General features: G+C 35.9%; 2 protein-coding genes across 8 annotated transcripts in view; both read left to right on the top strand.

Annotated features, from left to right (window-relative positions):
• The window catches only part of LOC139994951 (aquaporin), a 59164-nt gene extending 53046 nt beyond the window's left edge, over window positions 1-6118 (top strand). For all 7 annotated transcript variants that reach the window (XM_072018049.1, XM_072018047.1, XM_072018048.1 and 4 more), the window contains 3 exons: window positions 164-307; window positions 2738-3193; window positions 5524-6118. In XM_072018049.1, coding sequence (XP_071874150.1) covers window positions 164-307; window positions 2738-3193; window positions 5524-5529 — 606 coding nt within the window. In that variant the 3' untranslated portion in view covers window positions 5530-6118. The remainder of the gene's footprint in view (window positions 1-163; window positions 308-2737; window positions 3194-5523) is intronic.
• Window positions 6119-14909: 8791 nt separating this feature from the next.
• The window catches only part of Alpha-man-iib (alpha-Mannosidase class II b), a 180384-nt gene continuing 170458 nt past the window's right edge, over window positions 14910-24835 (top strand). Inside the window, exon 1 of the mRNA XM_072018031.1 lies at window positions 14910-15608. The gene's annotated coding sequence lies outside the window, so the exon portion shown is untranslated. The remainder of the gene's footprint in view (window positions 15609-24835) is intronic.

Below are 24835 nucleotides of genomic sequence, written 5' to 3' on the forward strand. Positions count from 1 at the left end.
TTCGAAAAGCTTTCTGTTTTCCACGACAGACTAATCGTCGTAGAAATACAAATAGGTTCTATTGCATTTGTAAATAATTTTGCCATGTTCCTAAATGTCTATATGAATCGACTATTCGTGGCTATTGAATAATTCGAAGCTAAGATTCGTTTGGTCCTTTCAGTCTATTGGCCATATCAGCGATGCTCACATTAACCCTGCCATCACGGTGGGATCGGTAGTGCTCGGGAAGAAGACTATTCCCGAAGGATTGGTGTACCTGTTGTCCCAGATAGTCGGCGGAATCCTGGGGTTCGGCATGCTGAAGGTTCGTACTTTCGTCATTCATTCACAACTTTGGTCATCCTCTATTTATATTGATCGTGCACCGAAACGGATAAACTGTGACGTTGAATTCTTTAAGGCCTCGCTTTTAACAGGATAACTTGAAAAATTCGTCATCTAAAAAGCTATTGGTACTTTTCTGTAATTAAATTCTATGGGTACACGTACTTTCTAAAATATTTTGGGCAGATCAAGTTGGTGTTACGTTGTAAAATGAAACGACCTGTACCTGCTTCGAGGCAGAATATTTTCTCATCGTAACAGGCAATTCTGCAAAAGCAAATTTGGAGAATATGTGGATTTTTTTACTCATTGCATCGTGCAAGCCGATAAAGCAGGTTTTGTATAAACACATTGTTAAAACAAATCACTTGACACATCAATCTTAAGCTTCAAGATTGCTCAGAAGATAGATATCACCTAATAACAACATAATAATACGATAATAAATCGAATATTATTATCATGTATGAATCAGGTTGTAAATCTTTGAAAAATACGTGAAACGTACAAGAGAATGATTTTAACGCGATTTCGAAAAGAGGCCAGTATATAATCGCAACCTCGACATGTATCCGTTTATCGAGTTCAAGACCTTCTATTACATTCATTTATGGAACGATAACTAGTCATGATATCACGCTATCTGTATAGATTGTGGTCGAGCTCTATTTGAAAACGAATACCTGTGATAACAAACATTTTTTCTTATCTAGCTTGTGTCTTTGTTAGCTTTTGTTTGATTATTTTTAAATACAGTCATTTTTCATTCGATTTGTTAAGTGATGAAGTAAATTGGGATATCAGGTAGATTTATAGAATTATGCATCATGTTAGTCCGAATCAATTTCAATCATTACATTAATCTTTGATTAATCCTAGACTCGAATAGTTTATGATACCAATATGAATCATAACCATTTCAATGATCTTCAGCAATCCAAACTGGGATTGAATCATACACCATGTCCATTCTAACCAACTCCAATAGGTACTACATCAACTCAAATCAATTGCAACCAATGCATCAACCTTTGATTAATCCTTCCACACATTGCCAAAGTAGTAGATTTGAATAGTTTATGATACCAATATTAAACAATCATAACTATTTGAGTAATCTTGAACAATCCAGACTGGAATTGAATCATCCACAATATCAATTGAGTATATCAACTCAAGTCAATTCCAACCAATGCATCAACCTTCAGTTAATCCTTTCACACATTGTCAAAGCACTAGAATTGAATAATTCATTATACAAATATCAAACAATCATAACTATTTGAGTAATCTTCAACAATCCAGACTGAAATTGAATCATCCACAATATCAATTCTAACAAAATCCAGTATGTAGTATATCAACTCAAGTAAATTGCAACAAATGCATCAACCTTTGATTAATCCTTTCACACATTGCTAAAGTACTAGATTTGAATAGTTTATGATACCAATATCAAACAATCATAACTATTTGAGTAATCTTCAACAATCCAGACTGGAATTGAATCATCCACAATATCAATTGAGTACATCAACTCAAGTCAATTCCAACCAATACATCAACCTTCAATTAATCCTTTCACACATTGCCAAAGCACTAGAATTGAATAATTCATCACACCAATATCAAACAATCATAACTATCTGAGTAATCTTCAACAATCCAAACTGGAATTGAATCATCCACAATATCAATTGAGTACATCAACTCAAGTCAATTCCAACCAATACATCAACCTTCAATTAATCCTTTCACACATTGCCAAAGCACTAGAATTGAATAACTCATCACACCAATATCAAACAATCATAACTATTTGAGTAATCTTCAACAATCCAGACTGAAATTGAATCATCCACAATATCAATTCTAACAAAATCCAGTATGTAGTATATCAACTCAAGTAAATTGCAACAAATGCATCAACCTTTGATTAATCCTTTCACACATTGCTAAAGTACTAGATTTGAATAGTTTATGATACCAATATCAAACAATCATAACTATTTGAGTAATCTTCAACAATCCAGACTGAAATTGAATCATCCACAATATCAATTGAGTATATCAACTCAAGTCAATTCCAACCAATACATCAACCTTCAATTAATCCTTTCACACATTGCCAAAGCACTAGAATTGAATAATTCATTATACAAATATCAATCAACCCTAACTAACTGCAACTATTCATTATTCTTCAAGTAATCTTGCCACGCATTATCAAAATTATACAGATAGATAATATATACATACAGCAATCTCAACTAATCCTAACCATATCATATCCCTTATTACCAAACCATTCTTTCTGATCTTAAAGAATCCTGTATTAATCTCCCATTTCCATGAAAATATCTCGATGTAGCAAGCAAATATCGACCCAAAACCGGAACTGGCGTTGCAGGTGGTGACTCCAACAGGTAACCTGACGAGCAAGACCCTCAGCGAGGCGGACATGTTTTGCGTGACCGATCTACACTCGGAGCTATCTGCGATCCAGGGCCTGTTGCTCGAGGGCATTTCCACCGCTATACTGATGCTGGTCGCGTGCGCCGTCTGGGACAGTAGAAACGTGAAAAACACCGACTCGGTGCCAATCAGATTCGGCCTGACGGTCGCTGCTCTTGCGCTCGCGTTCGGACCTTACACAGGCTGCAGCATGAACCCGGCCAGGTCATTGGCACCGGCGCTCTGGAACAATCAGTGGTCACATCACTGGATCTACTGGTTCGGCCCTATTGGTGGCGCCCTTTTATCGTCCTTCATGTACAAAACTATCTTCGGCGTAAAGAATAATACGCAGGATGAGTGCGCCGCTGAAGCTGTCGCTCTGAACAGCGTCAACATTCAGAAGACGGAGGTACGCTCGTTACCATAAGTATTTTTTAATTTTTTTCAGCTGTTCAGGGTCCGCTTGTTTTTCTTTAATTCCTTTTTAACTCTCTGTAGGCTGGTATATAATCTATCGTACGCTATTTTTGTAATTTTTCCATTTTTGAATTTTCCTTTCATCTTTAATTTAAGCCGATCAGAGTCCATTTTAGATGGAAGATTCTCTTTTCGATTCCTTATAGACTTGGTACATTAGTATCAGCTCATGGTGCGCCATTCATTTTTCAATATTTCCAACTGACCAGCGTCTACTTTTCTGAATATTCTACTTTTAGCTATTTACAGGCTTCGTATCAAAGTCTACTTTGTTAAAAATTCTCTTTTTCACTCTGTGTACACTTGGTACACAGTGCGATAGTATCTGTCGCTCAATTTTATCAGTATTCGTGTCACTGAAAATATTTAACTCTTCGTAGACTCGGTAAGCTCGTTCACCTTCGGCTCTGCCATCTATTTTCTAATATTTCCAGCTGATCGCAGTTCGTTACAGTGAACATTGTCTCTTTAATTCCTCCTACACGTTACATTCACATTACCTACGTATCTTTCGTCCTTTTTGTATAAAAATTTTATATCTTCGACTTACTTTTACAATCATTTCCTTCTCACTTATACTATGAATAACAGGACACCCTGTATAACACGTATAACATATACAGGAAAGTTCCCAATGCTAAGTGTTGAAATACCTTCATGAACTATTGTAAGTAGCCTAGCAGTCTGGTGACGACAGACGTCAGTCTCTGGATTCCTCTTCCGAAAGCCATTAGGCTCTAACTAGGACAGTTTGCAGGAAGGTGACTTAAAGTTGATTCCAGAATATTCTTGCAACAGCGTGGCGCATAGGATAAGAAGTTAAACGATACGTCGTCCGAAGAACGGCTTTCCTCAGATCCACGGTTAGTGTTCCCATCGACGGTAAACCGAGAACGTTAAATCTCACCGCGTCGTAAAACCAGTTTCACCAAACTTCCTCGCCAACGACGATTTATCGCCGACCTTTACGGCCAGCCCTTACAAGATAATCCGCATCGCGAAAAATCTCCATGCACGGCATGCATCGCGTTTACATGACGTACATAGTCAGCTAAACTTACGAGCTTCTCCTCCAAATTTCTTTCATTCGTCGCGATGTTTCCTTTTCAGAATTTTTTTTATCGAATTACTGACTAGTAATCCGATTAAATTAATAGGACGATGTGAAAAGAGAACTGATAAAATCAAGTATCAACGTTGCGCTCGCCACTTCGATTTATTACGAAAATTCTTCGATCTTTCTGAGAACTTTGGTATCCGAAAATCCAACGCGCGTCCTAGAACGTTCGTGAAGAGTTTGAAGATATTCTTGGTAGCAGGAACTGTGGACGATTAGGAAGATTAAAAAATAAGCGAAAAGGCTAAACATCTGCAAGGGAAGAGATTGAGAGATTCACGAAATTCTGAGTAGTCAGACTTTAGCGAAGAGAAACACATTTCTGTCCTCTGATAAGAGATGATCCAAGAAATCGTTTGATGTAACAGGTCTACAGAGTTGACGCGTCAGCTTTGACATCTTGCTGACTTTAATTTACACAAAAAATAGTTTGATCCTCTGTGTTGAATTTAGATTGAAATTGCAAGTAGCCAGGAAATTTCCTAAAATACTACAAGAAAATCCTAAAAATCTTAATCAGTGCCTAAAAATAGGAAGGATATGTTCTCTGAAGCGTTATTTAAAGTGCTATCACAGGTTAGCATTATCTTCGGTCAACTTCACAAGTCGATATATGCACACAAACCTAACTTAATCTCTTGCTCAAATATCATAACAAATAAAAGTTTATCCATCTCGATACAATCCTTCCGTCAGTAGCATCAACGAGCTATCGCGAACAATCAAAGAATTATCGAATTTTATCAAGGGATTAGGAAAACCAACTAAAGAATTAAAGCAACCGAAGCTGCGTAGTAATTTGCTTCGCCTATTAAAGATAGTGGCGAATACTCCATTTTGGAATATTTTACATATTTTACGTATATCGTGTACATTCTGCTGACTTTTGTACTTTTAAATTTATGATAAATCTAAAGGCACAAACGTACACGGAGTGACGTAAACAAAGCAAAGATATGTAAATGAAAACTATACGTAAAAAAAAAAAATAAAATATGTTACTATAGTTATTATATGTAGCAAACAAAACAACTGGTACAATCCATTCTTCGAACGATATGCAGAACAATATAAATTTCTATAAAAATCCGCGTTCTATCGGGCAATGATCTATCACGATTGATCGATTCGTTTTCTCTTTCTAGCCGTGAGACGAAACTGAAGAGGGCCAATCGGAAACGTCGAGGGTCGATCGGCATCATCTTCAAGAAACCACGAGAGATTAAGCGTTCAATGGAGGATTCGAATGGATCGAACGGATCTACTGGATCGTACATCGCGCCTTCTAGGATCTTTTGTACCTCCGTTTTTCTCGATCGTATAGAGTTCGAACGATCCAGGAAATCGCAAGACTGCTCATCAGAAAGATCATCCGTTGCCTGCGAAGTATTGTTCACACGCGGCAACGTTATCTTGTTAGGGAAACGATATACAGCGTATAGGTTATGTGCATCCCGGGAACGACGGTATTCCGCCATTTTACGATTCGATGATCCACCGTGCACAATATGGTGGCTGTTAGATCGGAACCGATGCCGGGAACACGCATCTCGTTGTTGTTGTCTTTTTTATTTTTTTTTGTTTCGAATACTCCGTTAGTATATGTTTGCACAGCGTAACTGTGTTGCTTGCTGCTTCATAGGCGACTTCAATCCGCTAATTGTCGTTGTATATAATTGTTATATTTTTTATAGATGTATTTACTCGTGACGATGGAAAAATATAATCGGATAAAAGTGAGCTTGGAATTTATTCGTCAACCCTTCCCCATTACCTTCTGCTTGAAAGAAATTCGTTTCTTTCTCCTTCACATCTTTGGAGAATTGTCGAATAAGAATATATATATATATATTTAGGAAATTTTGAATAAAAATGTTAAAATCTCCTGTAGTACCGAGAACCGTGTCGCAGCGGTGTATCGATGGTAGCCTGTATTCAGGCGCCAGACGAGCGTAGAAAAAAAAACCTAGCTCTTATAATTGGATCTCTTTTATTAATGATATAACAAGCTTTTTAATTATAATCTGAGATTCTGAGATACAGAGCATAAACTTTGAAAACATTGCGCGAGAAACTTCTCAATAACTATTTACAGAGACAATTGGTCGACGATCGACCGGGACAATTTCTCTCCGTCGCTTATTACGACCTTGAGATTCCATTCGAAGACGAAAAACACAAATCACGTCGTATATGAAACAAGTTCGATAGAATGAATTCATCGGCGGCGATGATTGTTCGATAAAAGCCTGTAGCGTTTGAAGCAAATAGGAAAAATCAGGAATTATTTTTAAAATACGATAACCAACGATTGATCGTTAATTAATTTATTCATAAGACCAAAATTATATCTGCAAAGGTATTTACTGGAAGCAATAATTAGAAGCCATAATTTGTAGCCACCGAGCCATAATTAACTAATCAATCGTAATCTCAAGTGATCGAACCGCGTAATAACCATAAACTGTAATAACAAAATATAAAAACTGACTGGCTAATTAGCTTGTTCATGAAACAACCGGAAATATTAATCGTTCCTAATCTCAAGCTCTATAGGTAAAAATAAGAGAATCTTCAAGTCTCAACTTAATACTAGTAATTTAATAATAAATATTAAACGACCCAATAATAAAATTAATGATAATAAATTGAATAACTGACAAGTGCCGTTGGAGAAAGTCAATCTTATTTCGAACTAATTTATCCGCAGAGCCAAAGTCAGTCCCGACGACTAATCAATCCTAACACAAATTTCCGTAACTCAGAGCCGCTATTCACTCATGAGAATTTTGAAATCTTCATTTATAAACAGTCATCGTTCGTTATTCAATTAGCATAAAATTACGGTTCGAGTGAATAGCCAGACGGAGCGAAGGGATCTCTACGGGGCTGGTTTCCCATGGGCGACGTAGCTTGTTACAACGGAGTCAGAAAATTAGACGAGGACCCGGCAAAGAAACAAATGTGTTTCCGCGTAAGAAAATGGGAAAACTACATCAGGCTGTTGGCGAACAGAGCGAAGTAACGTTTTCCTATGATTTACATAGCAAGCGTCGACTCAATAATTCAACTTTCAATCTGTTCCTTAATGCTCGCCTCCCTTTTCTTCGCCGTTTCTTATTTCCCACGATTCCTTCGCAGACACGTACGCCTGCATGCGATATAATGACCGTCTAAGACGAAAATAATTACAGCGAGCAGTGAAGCAAATATTTGTCAGCTCAAATTTCTCGACGCGACGCGCGATAAAAAACTAAGGCTGACGGTCTCCATCTATGGTTCCAAGAATTTCATGCCAGACACGCGTCAATATCGCGATTGACGTATTTAAGGCTATTTTTCGACGAGTCCTTTGCACGTTCTACACTTTTTTTCGTACAGTTCGAATCCTGATCTTCCAAAGCTGCTACGAGTAAAGTTTTATTTTTTGCAACTGCGATATTTTACCTCTTATCTGTATTAAGCACATTTCTTCGACTTTATCGATTCTATTGTAAGAGACTGAAACGTTACCCATCGTTCGTTAACATGGAAATGGTTTCCTTCGATGACTAAAGCTTCCGAGGGCTAAAATACGACAAGAAGGTGCTTCGATATGTTTGAACTTTTGTTAATCACTTGCCTTGCAATTGTTTTCCCGGCTATATCATTGTCAGGTTTCCGATATTTTAATCATTATTCTATATATACAATATGCATTAATTATTATTTTTGTACACATTACGTTCAATCATCGTAATATTACATTGCTATATTAACATATTCTTTTGTGTTTGCAAACTGTAGGATCGATGTATTACGTGGAAATTGCATTAATAATTCATAGTGTAGCAATTCGGAATTAAAATCCAAACTAAACCTCCACGCAAATATTAGTCCTATTGGTTGTATCAATTGTACGGTATATTTTGCCACCTCTGGAATATATTTTATGAACCACTCTGTATATATTAGTCGGCCAGCTACGTAGTACAGAAACTATATATTAAACACGATATATATCTTACATTTTTCTCTTCGATTTTCCTTTACATTTATACGATAGTTATTAACATGAAATAATTAAACTGTTCATCGCATATATCGCATACATTTGCACGGATAGTTTTACATTGATGTAAATTATGTGATTTTTATACAGTGGAACGATCGGTTTAAATTTAAACGGTTGGACATTGATTTATAGGAATGTACAGAGTGATTCGGAGGAGAGTTATGGTGGCCATAAAGACAGATAAAAGCGAACCCCGTTTTGTTTGCGAGGCAACGTTTGCGCCTCCATTAATATCCTCGTTTACTTAACGTTATCAGTCTTGATTGTGTCATCTTAACGTATGTGCGATCCCATAATTCCGTTACCTACCTGTGTCAATATGCCATTTCCCCGTGGAATCGATAGACAACCATGTCGTATACAAACATCAGGCATCTTATCTCCCTTAATTCACCTCACATTTTCATTTCGAAATTTATACAGATAACGCGTTACAGTTTGTTCGGAACATCCAATTTTTTTTTTTAACAGCAATACGTTGAACCAGGCTATTTAAAAATATCATTTTAAAGAGCGTCGCGAACGATTCTAACTACTGTTAATTTTACATTAAGACTAAACCCGAAACTAACGTGAAACTTACATTAAACATTCGCATTTTTATTTAGAAATACGTCTATTATTTAGGAACATTGTTTATTCTAGTTTATTCTATGTACTACATTATATATCCGTTGCTTTTAACAATTAGCTGATATAATTCAGTTTTGTAATATTGTGCGATCTTCTTTATTGTACCCTTTAAACTTCTTTTCGTCCACCACTGTGTGTGATTATTAAACCACCCTGTATAAGATGTTACCCCGATGTTAATATTAATAAGAATAAAATTAAGAGTAAATTTTCACGAAAATAATAATCCAACCGATGGTAAATGGTAGAAAGATTCGAATCTTCAGTTTTCAACATTGTAATTGCATTTTGCAGATTCGAATCGTTGGAAATAATTGTTTCAAGTTCCGGGAGAAATCGTGAACGAATCGTGACCTAATCGGGAATTCGGATTACTAACATTTACTATCACCAAAAATGATTCTCTGGTTTCTGAGGAAAAATTCCTGTCGCCAGAAACAATTCTGTTTTATTTTTTTTTTTTTTTTTTCTGAAGCATCCAAATTACGAACAAAAACGAAACGACCGACTAATCTTAATCCGATCGAAAGTTCAAAAGTACGAATTGCTAAAAATTGAAACCCTGTAAATAATACTCTACTCTTCGAGAACCGAGAGGGATAGCGAGAGAAATCGATAACTAATCTGGATCTAACTAAAAGTTAAAAAATTCCAAAAAGCTTGAATAATAGAGGATGACTCTCTTCGGTTTTGGAGGGTCGAACGTGAGCTAAATCGATGACGAGTCTTCGTCTAATTGGCCGTGCGTTCGTACAAAAGGCGAATGGGAGACGAGGACAAAGGGAAATGCGAATTGGACGCGTTCGAACGTCCGTAGTCGGAAAGGCTTACGAGCGCGTGTAATTGCCCATTGTGGAGGCCATCTAGCATTTTCCAGGAAAAATATTCGAGTACGGGCCTACTTAGAAAGCGTAACGAACTCGTTCGATATCGATATGCCGCACGTGGAGCCAATTGTACAGAAAATCACGTGACTGCTCTAATTCTTCGACGCCGTGACGATGTGCTTTTCATACACGGGTGAAAATCTCCTTTCTTTTTTTCCTTCTTTTCATTTTTTCAACACCTGTAGTCTTGTCTTTGTACGTTTACGCGACGGACATGTACGTTAAGTGGTTAATTATCAAATTGAAATCCTTCGAATAACGGTACATATATGGATTTACAAATAATTCAATGTTAACAAGTAAAATAGTTAAAGCAATATAATTAGAAAATAAGAATCTTACCGTTGACACGAAAAAGACGATATGTGGTAAAAAAATAAGATAAAATGTTGTAATTTTAATACAAATAAGGCAACTTTACAGTTAGCAATAAAAACACCGATATTTGATAAAAAATATGATAAAAAAGTAGAATATTGTAATTTTAGTAACAATAAAAAAAAAAACGTTACCGTCGGCACTTAATACAAAAAATTAGCACAAAATACAATGTACGACAAAGAACATGTTAAAAATAGAATATTATCATTTTAATACGAATAAAAGGACCTTATAGTAAAAACACTAGTAGTTGTACTAGCGTTTTGCAGTAAAAATATGATATTTTAATTAAATATTTATTTGCACGGTTAAAATTGTCTGACCGAACCTTTTTAATACATAGCTTAAATATCATTAAAATATTCCATTTGATACGAATACTACATGAACATTTGACTGTAAAGTTTGCATTTAAATTTAGTCAAATTCTACATTTACACGAATAAGCATGGGGTTTGTTTGAATCTTGACTTTGAATTAGAGCCGTCGTTGCGTTCACGGATTTCTTTCATAAAATTGAGACAATACAGTGAGACTCTACTCGATTATTTACAGTTGACTCAAATTACAAATTATTCTTGCAATATGATTGGTAGTGATTTGATCAGATGTCTGCGGATCTATATTGGTATGAAAAATGATCATTGGAAACACTTGGTGTATAGATAACCACAAACAAGGTGAACGAACTGCAACGAGGCTGTAACTCTTGATCAAGGTTGACCATGTGATCTGTTTGCATTAATCGTTCTATATATAGCACGAGATAGAAGTTATTATTACCAATTATCCTCCGTCGGATGATTTTTTCTTAAGGTTAGTTTCTTTCTAACGTCATGACTTTCCTTCTCTTAAAAATTTTAAAAACACATTTAAAGAAATAATTATTATATCAATCTTGCATTCTTTTTAATTGAAACGACTAATAATTACAACTTCACTAACGTGTAAATTTCAACTAAGATTTTATTACGTATAAATTCAAGTCTATTAGCTTTTAGCATACGAATGAAATTTTAACAAAATGGCTGCCAGTTATATCAATTATAGCTATCGTGTACAGCGAAACTATGCATATACCAGACATAATATACATTTATCAATATTTCTACACTTTTGAAATTGTTACAATATCATCTTAAATGTATTATATTGCTGTAATAAAATGCTATGATAAAATCTGTAACATCTTGAAATACGTTGATGCAAACGCTTAAAAAAAAATCATCCACCAATACGATTTCCGATATAAAACAAGTATCTATCGTGTGTGTGTATTAATAATGTACATATAATATATGAATTAATGAAAAACTCACGGATCTCGTAACTCTTTTTATCGGCATTCCAATGAACGTCAGCAGCTTCGTAATTCAAACGGGAATGATTTGTTGCACCTTCGACGCTCAACAGTTGAACGAATAACGTGCTTTGGCGTATAAACAAATCCTGGTACAATGGACAAGGTGATCATTATTGACTGCACACACAATACACGTTGTTACAACTTATGACACATCACCGACATCGCACATTTCAATCTAACGTATCACGTATTTATCGAAAATCAGACTCAAATCACGCTTGATTTCAACGGATTCGTCAAAGGACGCGTAACGTGCGAAACTATTCGTTCGATAATCGAAAGATGCGACGCGAGCGGCGAGGTATCGAATCTCACAGGTATGTACACTACTGTACGTGTTAACTTCGCTAACTTCACCATTGGTCCATCTTGTACAATTAATTAATGTCATTATTTAATTATTAAACTACCGATTTTCATGCATTTACAAGAAATTTAAAATTCTAAAAATACAAAAATGCACAAAATGCACATAATATGCAAAAATGTACAAAATATTCAAAGTATACTATATATTATAATATTCGGTGAATGAAATAAATATCTACTTGCTGTTAAATTCCATTTGTTTCATCAGATATATAAAAATATGAATTCGCATAAAAATCTGCATATATGGGGAATTTTACAAATTACAAATCACAAGCTGTCAGTATTAATAACTTCTCTTGCATAACAAACTTGGTAATAAAATAAATAAAGTTGTATTTGTTAGTTTTATAACTTACACATCAACTGATTATTCTGCTTTATGTGAAAATGTGCATTTGTAAAAAAGAAGTTTATATTCCATAACTTGTAACTTATTAATTGACCGATACTGTTAATTGGTACAGCATTGTGCAAGAGGATCTTATGTAAAATAAACAGGTGAGATATTCATAGCTGACTCTCGCTTAAAGGAGTAGAAAAACATACAATACCTTTAAAATATATTTTCAGACATTCCTAACTTCCAATGAAGCATTTTTTTATTAGCTTCTACATTTCATTTTCATGGTATCAAATTATTGTAGTCACATCAAAGTAATATTAAATGATACAAAATTTAATTCGTATATTATTTGTAATATATTATTATAGTAAATTAATTTCAATACATAGAAATATACTATATAACAAAAGAGATCATCCTATTTTCATTATTATTGAATCGTAGTGTTAATCTAGATCCAGATCGAATCTAACCTGGACCAACTCAATCTCAACTCCGGTCTTGTAAACTCTAGTACGTATAAAGTGTTGGAAATACATGGAATATTTGGTAAGGGAGGAACTATAGGTGGAGTAAACCGTACCTTTTAGAAATTCTTCGCATAGGATCTCACTGTAGTCCTTTCAGAATCCTACCTACCGCAGTTACGAGCCGCGTTACTTGCCCCTTCGAACATGGAAAAAGTTTGTATTGCGGTTATGCTTTGTCCACTGCGCAAACTCGACCGGTCGTTTGACTCAGTGGTCGATCTCCCCGGATCCCGCCCGACCCCTCACCTGTAAGCGCGCGCCGGTAGGCTAACCTGACCGTGAACAGGCGTGACGCTATTAAACGTCCGAGAAAGAAATATTTATCGGAATTTCACGCAATCAACCCACTGTAAACTCCATATATGACTCTAACGTGCTATCGAATAACACTGGTCCTCTGATTTCATTGGTTGTAAATAAATACTTTTTTTCTAGAATGGATCGTTCGGAGTTAAAAACAGTTTTAATGTTCCGTTTATTTTGAGAAGAATAACAAAATATAAAAAACGGCAATACGTATTCGTGTAATTTTCGTGAGATTTTCAGAACTAATTTCTGATTGGCTTTTATATAATTCGTAAAGGGCAAATGACCAATGGGATTCAATCACGTATCTTATTCTTAATTTTGGCGGTAACCGACGTATGCACTTCCGGTTAGCAGTTTCGAAGTTTCGAATAGTTCTGTACGCGGTACGTTGCATGCAAAAAAGAATGGAAGAGTTTGGTATCTGGAACATGTTCCGTTTTCTTCGAGTGTACTCTTATTATTAAAAAGAAAGTAACGCATGAAAGTATAGTTAACTACAGGTTCGAACGTACGACGAAGTTTTACAGTATTCTGAATGTGTAACCTGTACACCATGAGCATTGGAAAGATATAAGGAAAGAAACGAAGGTATGCTGAGCTTTGACAATTATATATCGTTCTAATAAACCATTATTATATGTAAATAACTGTAATATAACATTGGCAAAAACAGTGGAACATTTGAAATGTAAATTGTTATTACATAAATGTTTACGTAATAAATGTCATTCTCCGATAAAATTTCATCCACGCATTTTCAAATCGTACAAAAATTATTCTCGTTAGTGAATTGTTGGTTGGAAGATTTCAATTTATTCTTTTTATTGGTTTAATGATATTCTTAAAGAGACATATTTTACTTCTTTTAAAACGTATTACGTATTTTATGAATATAACTAATGCTCAAGTAGTCTTGAAATAGTAAGAATATTATTTCTTTACAAAATTGAAATCAATAAAATTATGCAACAACAAAAGAGAAACGTGTCGACTCAAACGATTCTTAGTTTCGTTAAAAATGTTCTATTTTAAAAGATATAATTATCCGTGCTTTTATATTTCCAAGATATAACCAGTGTTGGTCAATTTCGTATTATTATGTTTTAAACGAAGTTTAAACGAAGCTATAACCTGTAAATTTGTAATTAGAAAAATACAAGAAAATAGGTATTGAAAGTATACCGAACTTGAATAGTTATTCCAATAAAATAATTAAAGTGACTAAATTTCACATTTAAAAATTTTAAAATTACAGCATTACTATCTACAGTCAATACAATAAATATACAACAAATAATTATGCAGTAAAGTTAAATAAAACAAACAAAAATAATTCGAAAGACTTTCCAACTACAATTACTAACAAAAATAGTAGTTTATGAATTTATAGGAAATTTAAAAATGCAGAAATGTATATAATACAGTATATAATGTATATAGTAAATATATATAGTATAGTACCCTGTATAGTAAAATCTAATAATTCTCTCTAAAATAAAATCTATTCAATAGATAAAGTAATTTTCTATCGACGTTCCATTTCCTTAATCATAATTATAAAAATACGAATTTCCATAAACGATCTCTAGTCTAATGATAAAAAATCAATTTCTTTCTTACTTGTAGGAACCCCACGCCCTTTGCTACATACGTTCCTGTCTGATGGTATCCTTCTCACTTTCTCTTACCCCGAATCGAATGGCGCCGTGCGTTCGTCCTTCTTCCACGTTCCCGCGCAGTCTCCAACACTGAAAGCCTCGTCGTTTCTCCCTCTCTGTGGTCCTACCTGGCTTCCCTCTCCCGGTCGGTGGTCGATGGAGGGGCGCGGGTGAACGCGGTCGGACGACAGTCCTTCCGCGGATTGCGGATATTGTGTCGGGAAGCCTCGTGGTACGGTGTCCTTGCTATACCCGTGTTCCTGCGACGCACAGAGTGGAAGGCGAGTGGCATCCAGTTTTTCCATCGCGATAAACCAACTCGTGTCTTTTCGTCGGGACCTTTGAACCTTCTGGAGGACTGGAGAATCGTTTCACGGTCGCCGTCTCCTTGGTGCTACTCGTAGTCCGTTCTCGCGTTCTCTTCCTCTCCGTATTTCCGACGTACGTACTCCGTGACACCGGTTGTAAGGTTATGTTCACTCCTGTCACATCCGCGTGCCGCTTCGTGCGACCGTACTTTTCTTTAGTGAGTTTGTCGCGAGATACAGTGTCGCATTATCGTTTTACGTAGTGTTTGTCGTCGTGTATTGTTCGCGAGTGCTCGTCAGAGAAGTTTGTGACTTTGAGGGACACGTTTGGTCTCGAAGAAGGCGATTCACGAATGACGCTACCACGCCTGGAGTCTTTCTGCATTTCGGTAAGTGAATATTTAAAGCTTAATTTTGTTAAGGTCACTCCTCGTGGCGTCCAATGCTCGCGTGCTTAGACGTTGCGTATTTCGACACTCTTTCTCTTTCTCTCTCATCAGTGTTTCCCTCCTTCAGACGCGGGGAGATCGTTTCGAAAGATTTTTTTGCGTGCATGGTATTAACACGTTGACTGCCACGCGAATTTACATACTTCGTTCTAAAAGTCGCAATAGATTGAAATATAGCACTCTATAACGTCTAATTTTTCTAGAATATTCTATTCTATTTGTACATCTTTTTCTGGCAATGCTATCGAACTAATTCGTATTTGTGAAAATCTGTTCTCTTATCTTAATTGTCCTATAAAATGTAACAACACGGCGTCAAGTGCGACGACCGTGACGATCAACGTGTTAGTGTATCGATGTTTCTATGTTTTTATTCTATCGCGAGATATTTTGGTTCTAATCCGATTCGAACAGTATCAAGTTACATCGTGTTGACTCGTACAAAATATCAACTTTAATCACGTAAATTGTGTTTTCCTTGACACGACATTCGGTTAAACTAATTTCTAAATGAACGTATGTATATAACGTCTCTGAATAACATTAATTAATTCTACCATTTTCAGATTTATAGACGATATCGCGTTAGAATTTAAGATTGCTCATTCAGCTTATTTATTTATTAGATGAAAATTAAATGAAAGATGTTAGATGTTTGAAAAAGATTGAAATCAGTAAATGGAAGGATTAAACGTTTTAATCCTTGAATTTTTGACATGGTCATTTTTCGTATTTAATATTTCTATATCTTTTTTATTTTTATATTTCTATATCCACTGCATGCATAGTGCATTCGTTGCACGTGCAATGCAGCAAATTTCTTTTTTTATCTACAACAAAGCAAATAGTGCGAGCCCATTAAGTCCCAAACTCCATAGAAATAACATTTCATATACTTCAATCCAATAAATTCAATTACATAAAATATCTCTCTAATGTATATAATAAGTTTTATTTATTTTAACCAAATTTTATTTCCATTATAAAGATCCATTATTCTGTACAAATGTTTTTCCTTAATCTAAAACATGAAAAATAGAGATTATCATAAACGAATGATTTGGTGCTCGCGTAGTGGTAAGATGCCAAAGTACAATAACAGTCATTGACGGCAGTCGGTTACAGAGACTTGATTGAAATTCCATTCGTATTTGTTCGCGCAGCTTAAACGCATTTAGTGTATTACATTCCTCAATAATATTCGAGTAGAAGATTGGAAAAGACGTGGCTTCTTGTCGTCGCGAGAACAGGGTGTGAACTGCCAGGTGAATTAGAGCGGACGATAAGCAGAGGCAGAGGATTGCCGTGGAGACGATGGCGAGGAAAAGCGGAAGTTCATCTCCGGTCTAACAGAGGGATGTGTAACGAAGTCAATCATCTTTGCTTGCTCGCTTGGCCCGGTCTCCTCGAGGCTTTGCTATTAATTAACTTTTCTGACAAGTTATTAGCGCGACGAGATCAAAGACGCCACGGTATTACTTCGTTCCATAGCGTCGTCGTCTTTTCCTTTTTTCTTTTTTTTTTTCTATTCGTCTCTCACCTTCGCCCCGCCTAAATCGTCGAACCGTGGCGTGTAATTAAGACGGCCATCGCGTGCCTAGGTGTACGCGTTAATTATCTTGTTTATAAAGCTTCGTTGGGAAACGGCGATAGCGAAGAATCGGAGCCAACGTTAGAACAACCCACGCCCACTACCATGCGTGTCGAGAATTTTACGATACACCTGTAATCATGCGATGGCTACTCGTATTTAACGAGTGGAACGATACCAGTGCGTTTTCAATTTAAACTAACGGCGTAGATTCACGGCCAACTGCAAGGTTTACCGAATCAACGCCTGCGGGATCTTCCTTTTAGTAATTAACGCAATAATGAAATAAGAAGGCTTATAGCGCGCTCCAGTTTGAAACTTAAATATGAGGATTCGTTCTCACAGTCTCATTAGTCCCAGAAGGGTTAATAGAATATACATCAAATTATCGCTGCTCTATAATTTCAAATTATGACACAAATTAGGGAAACGATGCAGGCATTTGAATGAATGAATATACCAACTCCAGTCTTCTAACTAATTGACTAATTTTATTAAATTATCTGTGTTGAAGTGGCCACCGCTTCTAAGAAAACTTTACATCTGGTCTTTTTAGTTTTCTCAAACATTGAAGCCATTGACAGTGTATAGACAAAAGACTGGGACGAAGGCAGTAAACAGGCGTCATAGGGTAACGCTGGTAGCGTGAGGATCGGGACCAGCTCAAATTATATTCCTACTTGTATTTACACTTCTGTATTAAAATATATTTTCTACCTTACAATTTATCCACGCGTTCCCTTGTTCACGCATCTAATAACCTCAACAACGTGCACTTGGTTTTTCAAACTCGCATGCAGGAAACATACGACATAGCCTACTCTTGATTCTTCTTGGATGTACACAAATTTACAATTCTATGAGAATCTCGCGATACCGTTCTGGCGTCGAAACGCCGACTCCTTGGAATTAGTCTACATGGTGTTTTACTCTTTCTCTCGAGGAAATTCAAGAATTTTGTCATTTTTTTTAACGCGCTAAGATTCGGCAAGGGATGAAAGAGCCTGTCTAATCTACGGTTAAGCAGCTTACGAGGAAGAACGACTACGCGTGCATATGGTCGTCGTGGAGCCTGTTCCCGGTCGTCTTTGTGCGCCAGGGAATTGTTGCAGTGGCTTCTTTTGTCGAAAGTTCCCCGCTGGCTGTGACCACCTGCGCCCATCTCGATACCTGTTTCGGTCTGCGTTTTCGTCTTCCTGCGTCCTTCTGCACCTGTCTTAACCTTAGCAGTTCTCGCGCCTGATTGATTCCTCCTCGGTTGAAACGCCTACCCCTTGGCTGCAAAGTATAGCATTCGCTGATCTTAACTCAGGTTTTGTATTTGAGGAATATTTTAAGCATCGACGAGTCGCCATCCTCCTTCGTGAACATGTATTTTTACCTTTTATTTCCGCTACTTCTTCGTTATTTATTTACGAATTTATATTTGTAAGTGAACGAGTTCTTGGTAAATCGGGCAGAGCAAGGGGAAATTATTTCCCCCTGTTTTTCATCTCTCTTCGTACTTGGTTAGAATGCAGCTAGATTAACTGCTTTTGTTTCTGAAAAATTATGATTAAAACTGTATTATAAAAGTTGTATATATAATTATATTCTAAAATTTGTTGTTAGAATATGGAAATAAATAGCTGCCGAATGTTTCTGTAATACTATAGATCCAGCAAGTGGATTACGAATTTTGGGTTTGGTTAAAGTTTGTTTATATATGTTACATAATGTTTATACATAAAATTATATTCTAAAAATTTGTTGTTAGAATATGGGAATAAATAGCTGCCGAATGTTTCTAATATTAAAAATCTAGCAAGTGGATCGCGAATTTTGGGTTTAGTTAAAGTTTGTTTATATATGTTACGTAATGTTTATACATAAAATTATATTCTAAAAATTTGTTATTAAAATATGGGAATAAATAGCTGCCGAATGTTTCTAATATTAAAAATCTAGCAAGTGGATCGCGAATTTTGGGTTTGGTTAAAGTTTGTTTATATATGTTACGTAATGTTTATATACATATAATTATATTCTAAAAATTTGTTGTTAAAATATGGGAATAAGTAGCTGTCGAATGTTTCTGTAATACTATAGATCCAGCAAGTGGATTACGAATTTTGGGTTTAGTTAAAGTTTGTTTATATATGTTACGTAATGTTTATACATAAAATTATATTCTAAACATTTGTTATTAGAATATGGAAATAAATAGCTGCCGAATGTTTCTAATATTAAAAATCTAGCAAGTGGATCGCGAATTTTGGGTTTGGTTAAAGTTTGTTTATATATGTTACGTAATGTTTATACATAAAATTATATTCTAAAAATTTGTTGTTAGAATATGGGAATAAATAGCTGCTGAATGTTTCTAATATTAGAAATCCAGCAAGTGGATCGCGAATTTGGGGTTTGGTTAACGTCTGTGAAAATTTGTGGTAATAAGAAAGGTGGGAGAGATTCCTTTTAAATACTCGGATGAGTATGTTTTGGATCATCTGTTATTGTTATACGGCCAATTCACGTTTCCCCGGAGTCAGAGATAGTTTTGTATATCATGAATATTCAGCTTATATAACATTGTAACGATAACATGGTAATCGGAAATTTTCTCCTCGTACATTCCATTCATATTATCGCCACTATCTGGGCTGGCGATTAAACTGTATCATTAAATTACTACATATTATTTCATGTTAAACGAAACTGTCGCAACGTCGATGACGTGACTAGTTCATTGAGCCAGACGTTGCAAGCTTTTCCCAGCGAAAATAGAAATTCGAAGGCGAATGAAATTTTAATACGCGTTAACCACCGTCATCCGTTTCTCGTACGTTAATTACTTATGGTTAATTACCTAAAGGTTGAAATATTTTTAGCTCTAACAACGTCCATTAAACCAGACTTATTTTTCATCCAACGAATAAATTCATTAACAAACGAATATACAGAGTGCGGTAATTTATGAAAAAATAAGAACAAAATATGGAATAAGATTTTGTCATTTAAATACCCACATCCAGTCGTTAATTAACCAAAATTAATAAGGAAACTCGATAAATCTTGAAACTCGATTTTCTCGTAAACTAACCCGAGAATGAAAAACTTCTATTTTATTGGTTTATTTCTTTCTTATTTCCTTCCCCTATTTTCTTCCTATTCTCCTACAAGGAATCGTGTGCTGTGCACTTTTGCATATTATTCGACCATATACTGTGCGTTTGATCTAATAAATTATTCGATTTAAATTACCACATTTATTGTTACGAGTCGAGTTGTTAATTAACGAAAATAAATATACGAAAACACAGAGGAAAGTAAGGAAACGAGGAGTCAAAGTGAAAATTCCATTCTCTTCGAATTATAAAGTAGAAATCGCGATAACTGTTCTATGACTTGTTAATAAGGTTGTATATCATCTTGAAACACTCGAGAGACCACTTCCTGCGGGACGTGGGATTCGTCGAGGCACAGCAGCTGCTACAGTCGGTCGGTTTGCTCGTGGAACTTTCCGTTGGGCGAACGTGCACAAGCAGAGCGCAGGGTGAAATAAAATGTAATATCGTCCCGCCAATGTTAACACGCGGCGTTTGTTTTGAAACGCGCGTGCACGTGGTCCGGCTGCTTACGCTCTCGCGCTTAGAAACTGGATTCTCGCGCGTGTAACGAAGAAAGAGGAGCGGCGTGGCTGTGTCGGCGAGAACGAGACGAGCTGCTCATTGATGAGAGCGAGAGCTGGCGTTGGCGAAACGAAGAAAGAATCTCGCTGCGTGGGAATATAGTATTGATCAGAAGTTTGAGGCCACGTTCAACGAACAGGCCACAGATATATTTTTGTAATGGTTCAGCGATCCCAGCTATCGTTCGAGAGGAGACAGAAAGATTATTGTATTTTTCGGTTGAATGAATTAGGATTTAAAAAAGATAGCTAAGGCTGCTTTTGGTATTCTTTCTCTTTATCTTCCAAACCACCGAGTCATCGTTCTTGCTACATTCTTTAACAGTAGAACTGCTGATAGTCAACGCGAAGCTATTTCTAACAAAACCAGTGAAAATGACTGGTGTTTAAAAAATTGAATGTTTTTATATTGGCAGACGAGTCTCACGACAGTTGCAGGAGAACAACGCAATGTCGAACGATCGTTGTTGGGAAGAGTGTACGTATTGGGTTGGTAACTAAGTGATTGCGGGTTTTGTCATTACCACCTAATGAGAAAATCCGCAATCACTTAGTTGCCAACCCAATACTTCGCAATTTGGGGATTGCGTTAGTTGCGCTGTATATGTTTCGGCAGATTTTGCACGGATCTTTGCCACCTGATTTCTTTAAACCACGAACGTACACTTATTTCGTTAATCGCATACTTAATTCCACGTTTCGTTGAAAATAAAAAGAAAACTGCCCTTTAGGAAGCTTCCATCGCGCTAAGGAAGGCGCGTTATTTGCTCGACGCTGTAATTGAAATTACATTTAGCGGCTAATTAACACTGGAACTACCGATAGTTAACGCGAAGCTATTTCTACCAAAATCAGTGAAAATGACTGGTTTAAAAAACACGTAATGATAGAATATTTGTATATTTGTTGATTTATTACTTTTTTACAGAAGCAATTCCATTTTACGTAGTACATTTTTGCTATTATTAATCCATCTGAGATCCCTCAATGAGGATTGACACATTTATAAAATTGTAGTACTTTTAGCTTAGCGATCGCATTATGCACGATAACATTTGAAACGTGACATTTATATCGTAATAGGAGGGTGGTCGAATCTTTCTCGAGCTACGAAGCAAAAGGATTATAAGGCGCTCTATGTTATCAGAAAATCATAAAACATATGTCCGTGTTATTTTTAATAATATACGCACGCACGTGGTTGATCGGAAGATTCTTTTTCCTGGGAGCTTCTTAATAAGATGTTCACGGTAGAGCAAAATTCTTCAAAGAGGCAATCGATCAGCGAAAGAAACGTTGGACGACCAAACCCTTTTATTTTTTTTCTTGTCGCAGACAGTCATTAGGCAATTTACAGGAGCGTCTGGGTCTAGCCAGAGCGTGAATAGATAATCACACGCACACAGTGCTGCTTCATTAAATTGGATTCATGCACGAGCACGTATCCTCTGGCGTTAATTCATCTTATTTCGCTTTAGCCGGTTTTTCCATCCTCTTTTAACGACGGCAGACGGTCATCGAGTGTCGTTGCCAAGTCACATATCTCCTACCCAGCTGGAATAACATCCGCGAGATCCTCGTTTCTTGCTATTTTACACGTGGACAAGTTACATTTAAAGAGCAATCCCTAAGTATAGAGTCGAGGGCATCGCCTAATTAACAATGACGTCAGGTCAACATCGGTATGTTCACGCTATTACGTATGTAGATAGGAAATGTAAATATAAAACTAACTGTTCGTGGTGAAATTTGGTTATTGATAGGCTGCGAATATTTATGCAAATTTGTATATTTGTGTGAGCAGGAGTCAAAGAGTAGACGCTAGGCAGAGATCAGTTTTGCTTACTCAATATCGCAACTGGCAGTGTATTTTGGGCATTTCTGAACATTTTTTTAGATTGTCTGCAAAAGGCTGAAGACACAATGCAAACAATTGTATCGACAATTCAATGCGGATATTCGCATATGTATGCAAATTCTTATTTGTGTAAATACACCTAAAGCAGTAGAAACTAGGCAGAGATTGGTGGCTTCTACCATATCTTGGATATTCTGACAAATTTCTTCAGGTATCTGCATTAACTTTAAGGTACATTGCAAACAGTATCCATACGTGGACAATTCAATGTTGGTGGATATTTATGCAAATTGTTATTTGTGCAAACACACCTAAGCAGTAGGAACTAGGCAGAGACTGGTAATTTCTACCTTATCTTATCTACATTGCAAATAGTATCCACACGTGGACAATTAAATTTTATTTATATTTATGAAAATTCATATATCTGTAAACACACCTGAAGCAGTAGGGACTAGGAAGAGATTGATAGCTTCTAGCATATCTTGGATATTCTGACAAATTTCTTCAAGTATTTACATTAGCTTCAAGATATACTGCAAACAGTATCCATGTATGGACAATTCAATTTTGTTTATATTTATGAAAATTTATATATTTGTAAACACACCTGATGCAGTAGGAACTAGGAATAGATTGATAGCTTCTAGCATATCTTGGATATTCTGACAAATTTCTTCAAGTATTTACATTAGCTTCAAGATATACTGCAAACAGTATCCATGCATGGACAATTCAATTTTGTTTATATTTATGAACATTTATATATTTGTAAACACACCTGATGCAGTAGGAACTAGGAATAGATTGATAGCTTCTAGCATATCTTGGATATTCTGACAAATTTCTTCAAGTATTTACATTAGCTTCAGGATATACTGCAAACAGTATCCATGCGTGGACAATTCAATTTTGTTTATATTTATGAACATTTATATATTTGTAAACACACCTGAAGCAGTAGGAACTAGGAATAGATTGATAGCTTCTAGCATATCTTGGATATTCTGACAAATTTCTTCAAGTATTTACATTAGCTTCAAGATATACTGCAAACAGTATCCATGTATGGACAATTCAATTTTGTTTATATTTATGAACATTTATATATTTGTAAACACACCTGATGCAGTAGGAACTAGGAATAGATTGATAGCTTCTAGCATATCTTGGATATTCTGACAAATTTCTTCAAGTATTTACATTAGCTTCAAGATATACTGCAAACAGTATCCATGCGTGGACAATTCAATTTTGTTTATATTTATGAAAATTCATATATTTGTAAACACACCTGAAGCAGTAGGGACTAGGAATAGATTGATAGCTTCTAGCATATCTTGGATATTCTGACAAATTTCTTCAAGTATTTACATTAGCTTCAAGATATACTGCAAACAGTATCCATGCGTGGACAATTCAATTTTGTTTATATTTATGAACATTTATATATTTGTAAACACACCTGATGCAGTAGGAACTAGGAATAGATTGATAGCTTCTAGCATATCTTGGATATTCTAACAAATTTCTTCAAGTATTTACATTAGCTTCAAGATACATTGCAAACAGTATCCATGCATGGACAATTCAATGTTAGTGGATATTTATACAAATTCTTATTTTTATAAACACACTTGAAGCAGTAGGAACTAGGCAGAGACTAGTAGCTTCTACCATATCAATTTCTTCAGGCATCTACACTAACCTTAAAGTACATTGCAATTCAATGTTGGTGGATATTCATGCACATTCCTATTTTTCTAATATAATAAACACCTAAACAAACAGCAAGTAGACAGAAATTAGTAACTGGTACTATATCTTGGATATTGTTTACAAGCTTTCTACCTGTACCAGGATTAAGGTACAATGCAAACAGTATCGTTACGAGGACGATTGAACGTTGGTTTTCTGATGTTACTGTTAACTGTGCGACGGCCTTTAGCACAAAACCAAGCAGGACTCGATTGCATCCGCCTTTCGAAATTCCTGTGCCTGGTCGCGATTTTCCTGGCCCGGCTAATTGTTTTAAACAAGAGACGACG

Source organism: Bombus fervidus, chromosome 15 (assembly GCF_041682495.2).
Source record: "Bombus fervidus isolate BK054 chromosome 15, iyBomFerv1, whole genome shotgun sequence".
Taxonomy (NCBI): Eukaryota; Metazoa; Arthropoda; class Insecta; order Hymenoptera; family Apidae; genus Bombus; species Bombus fervidus.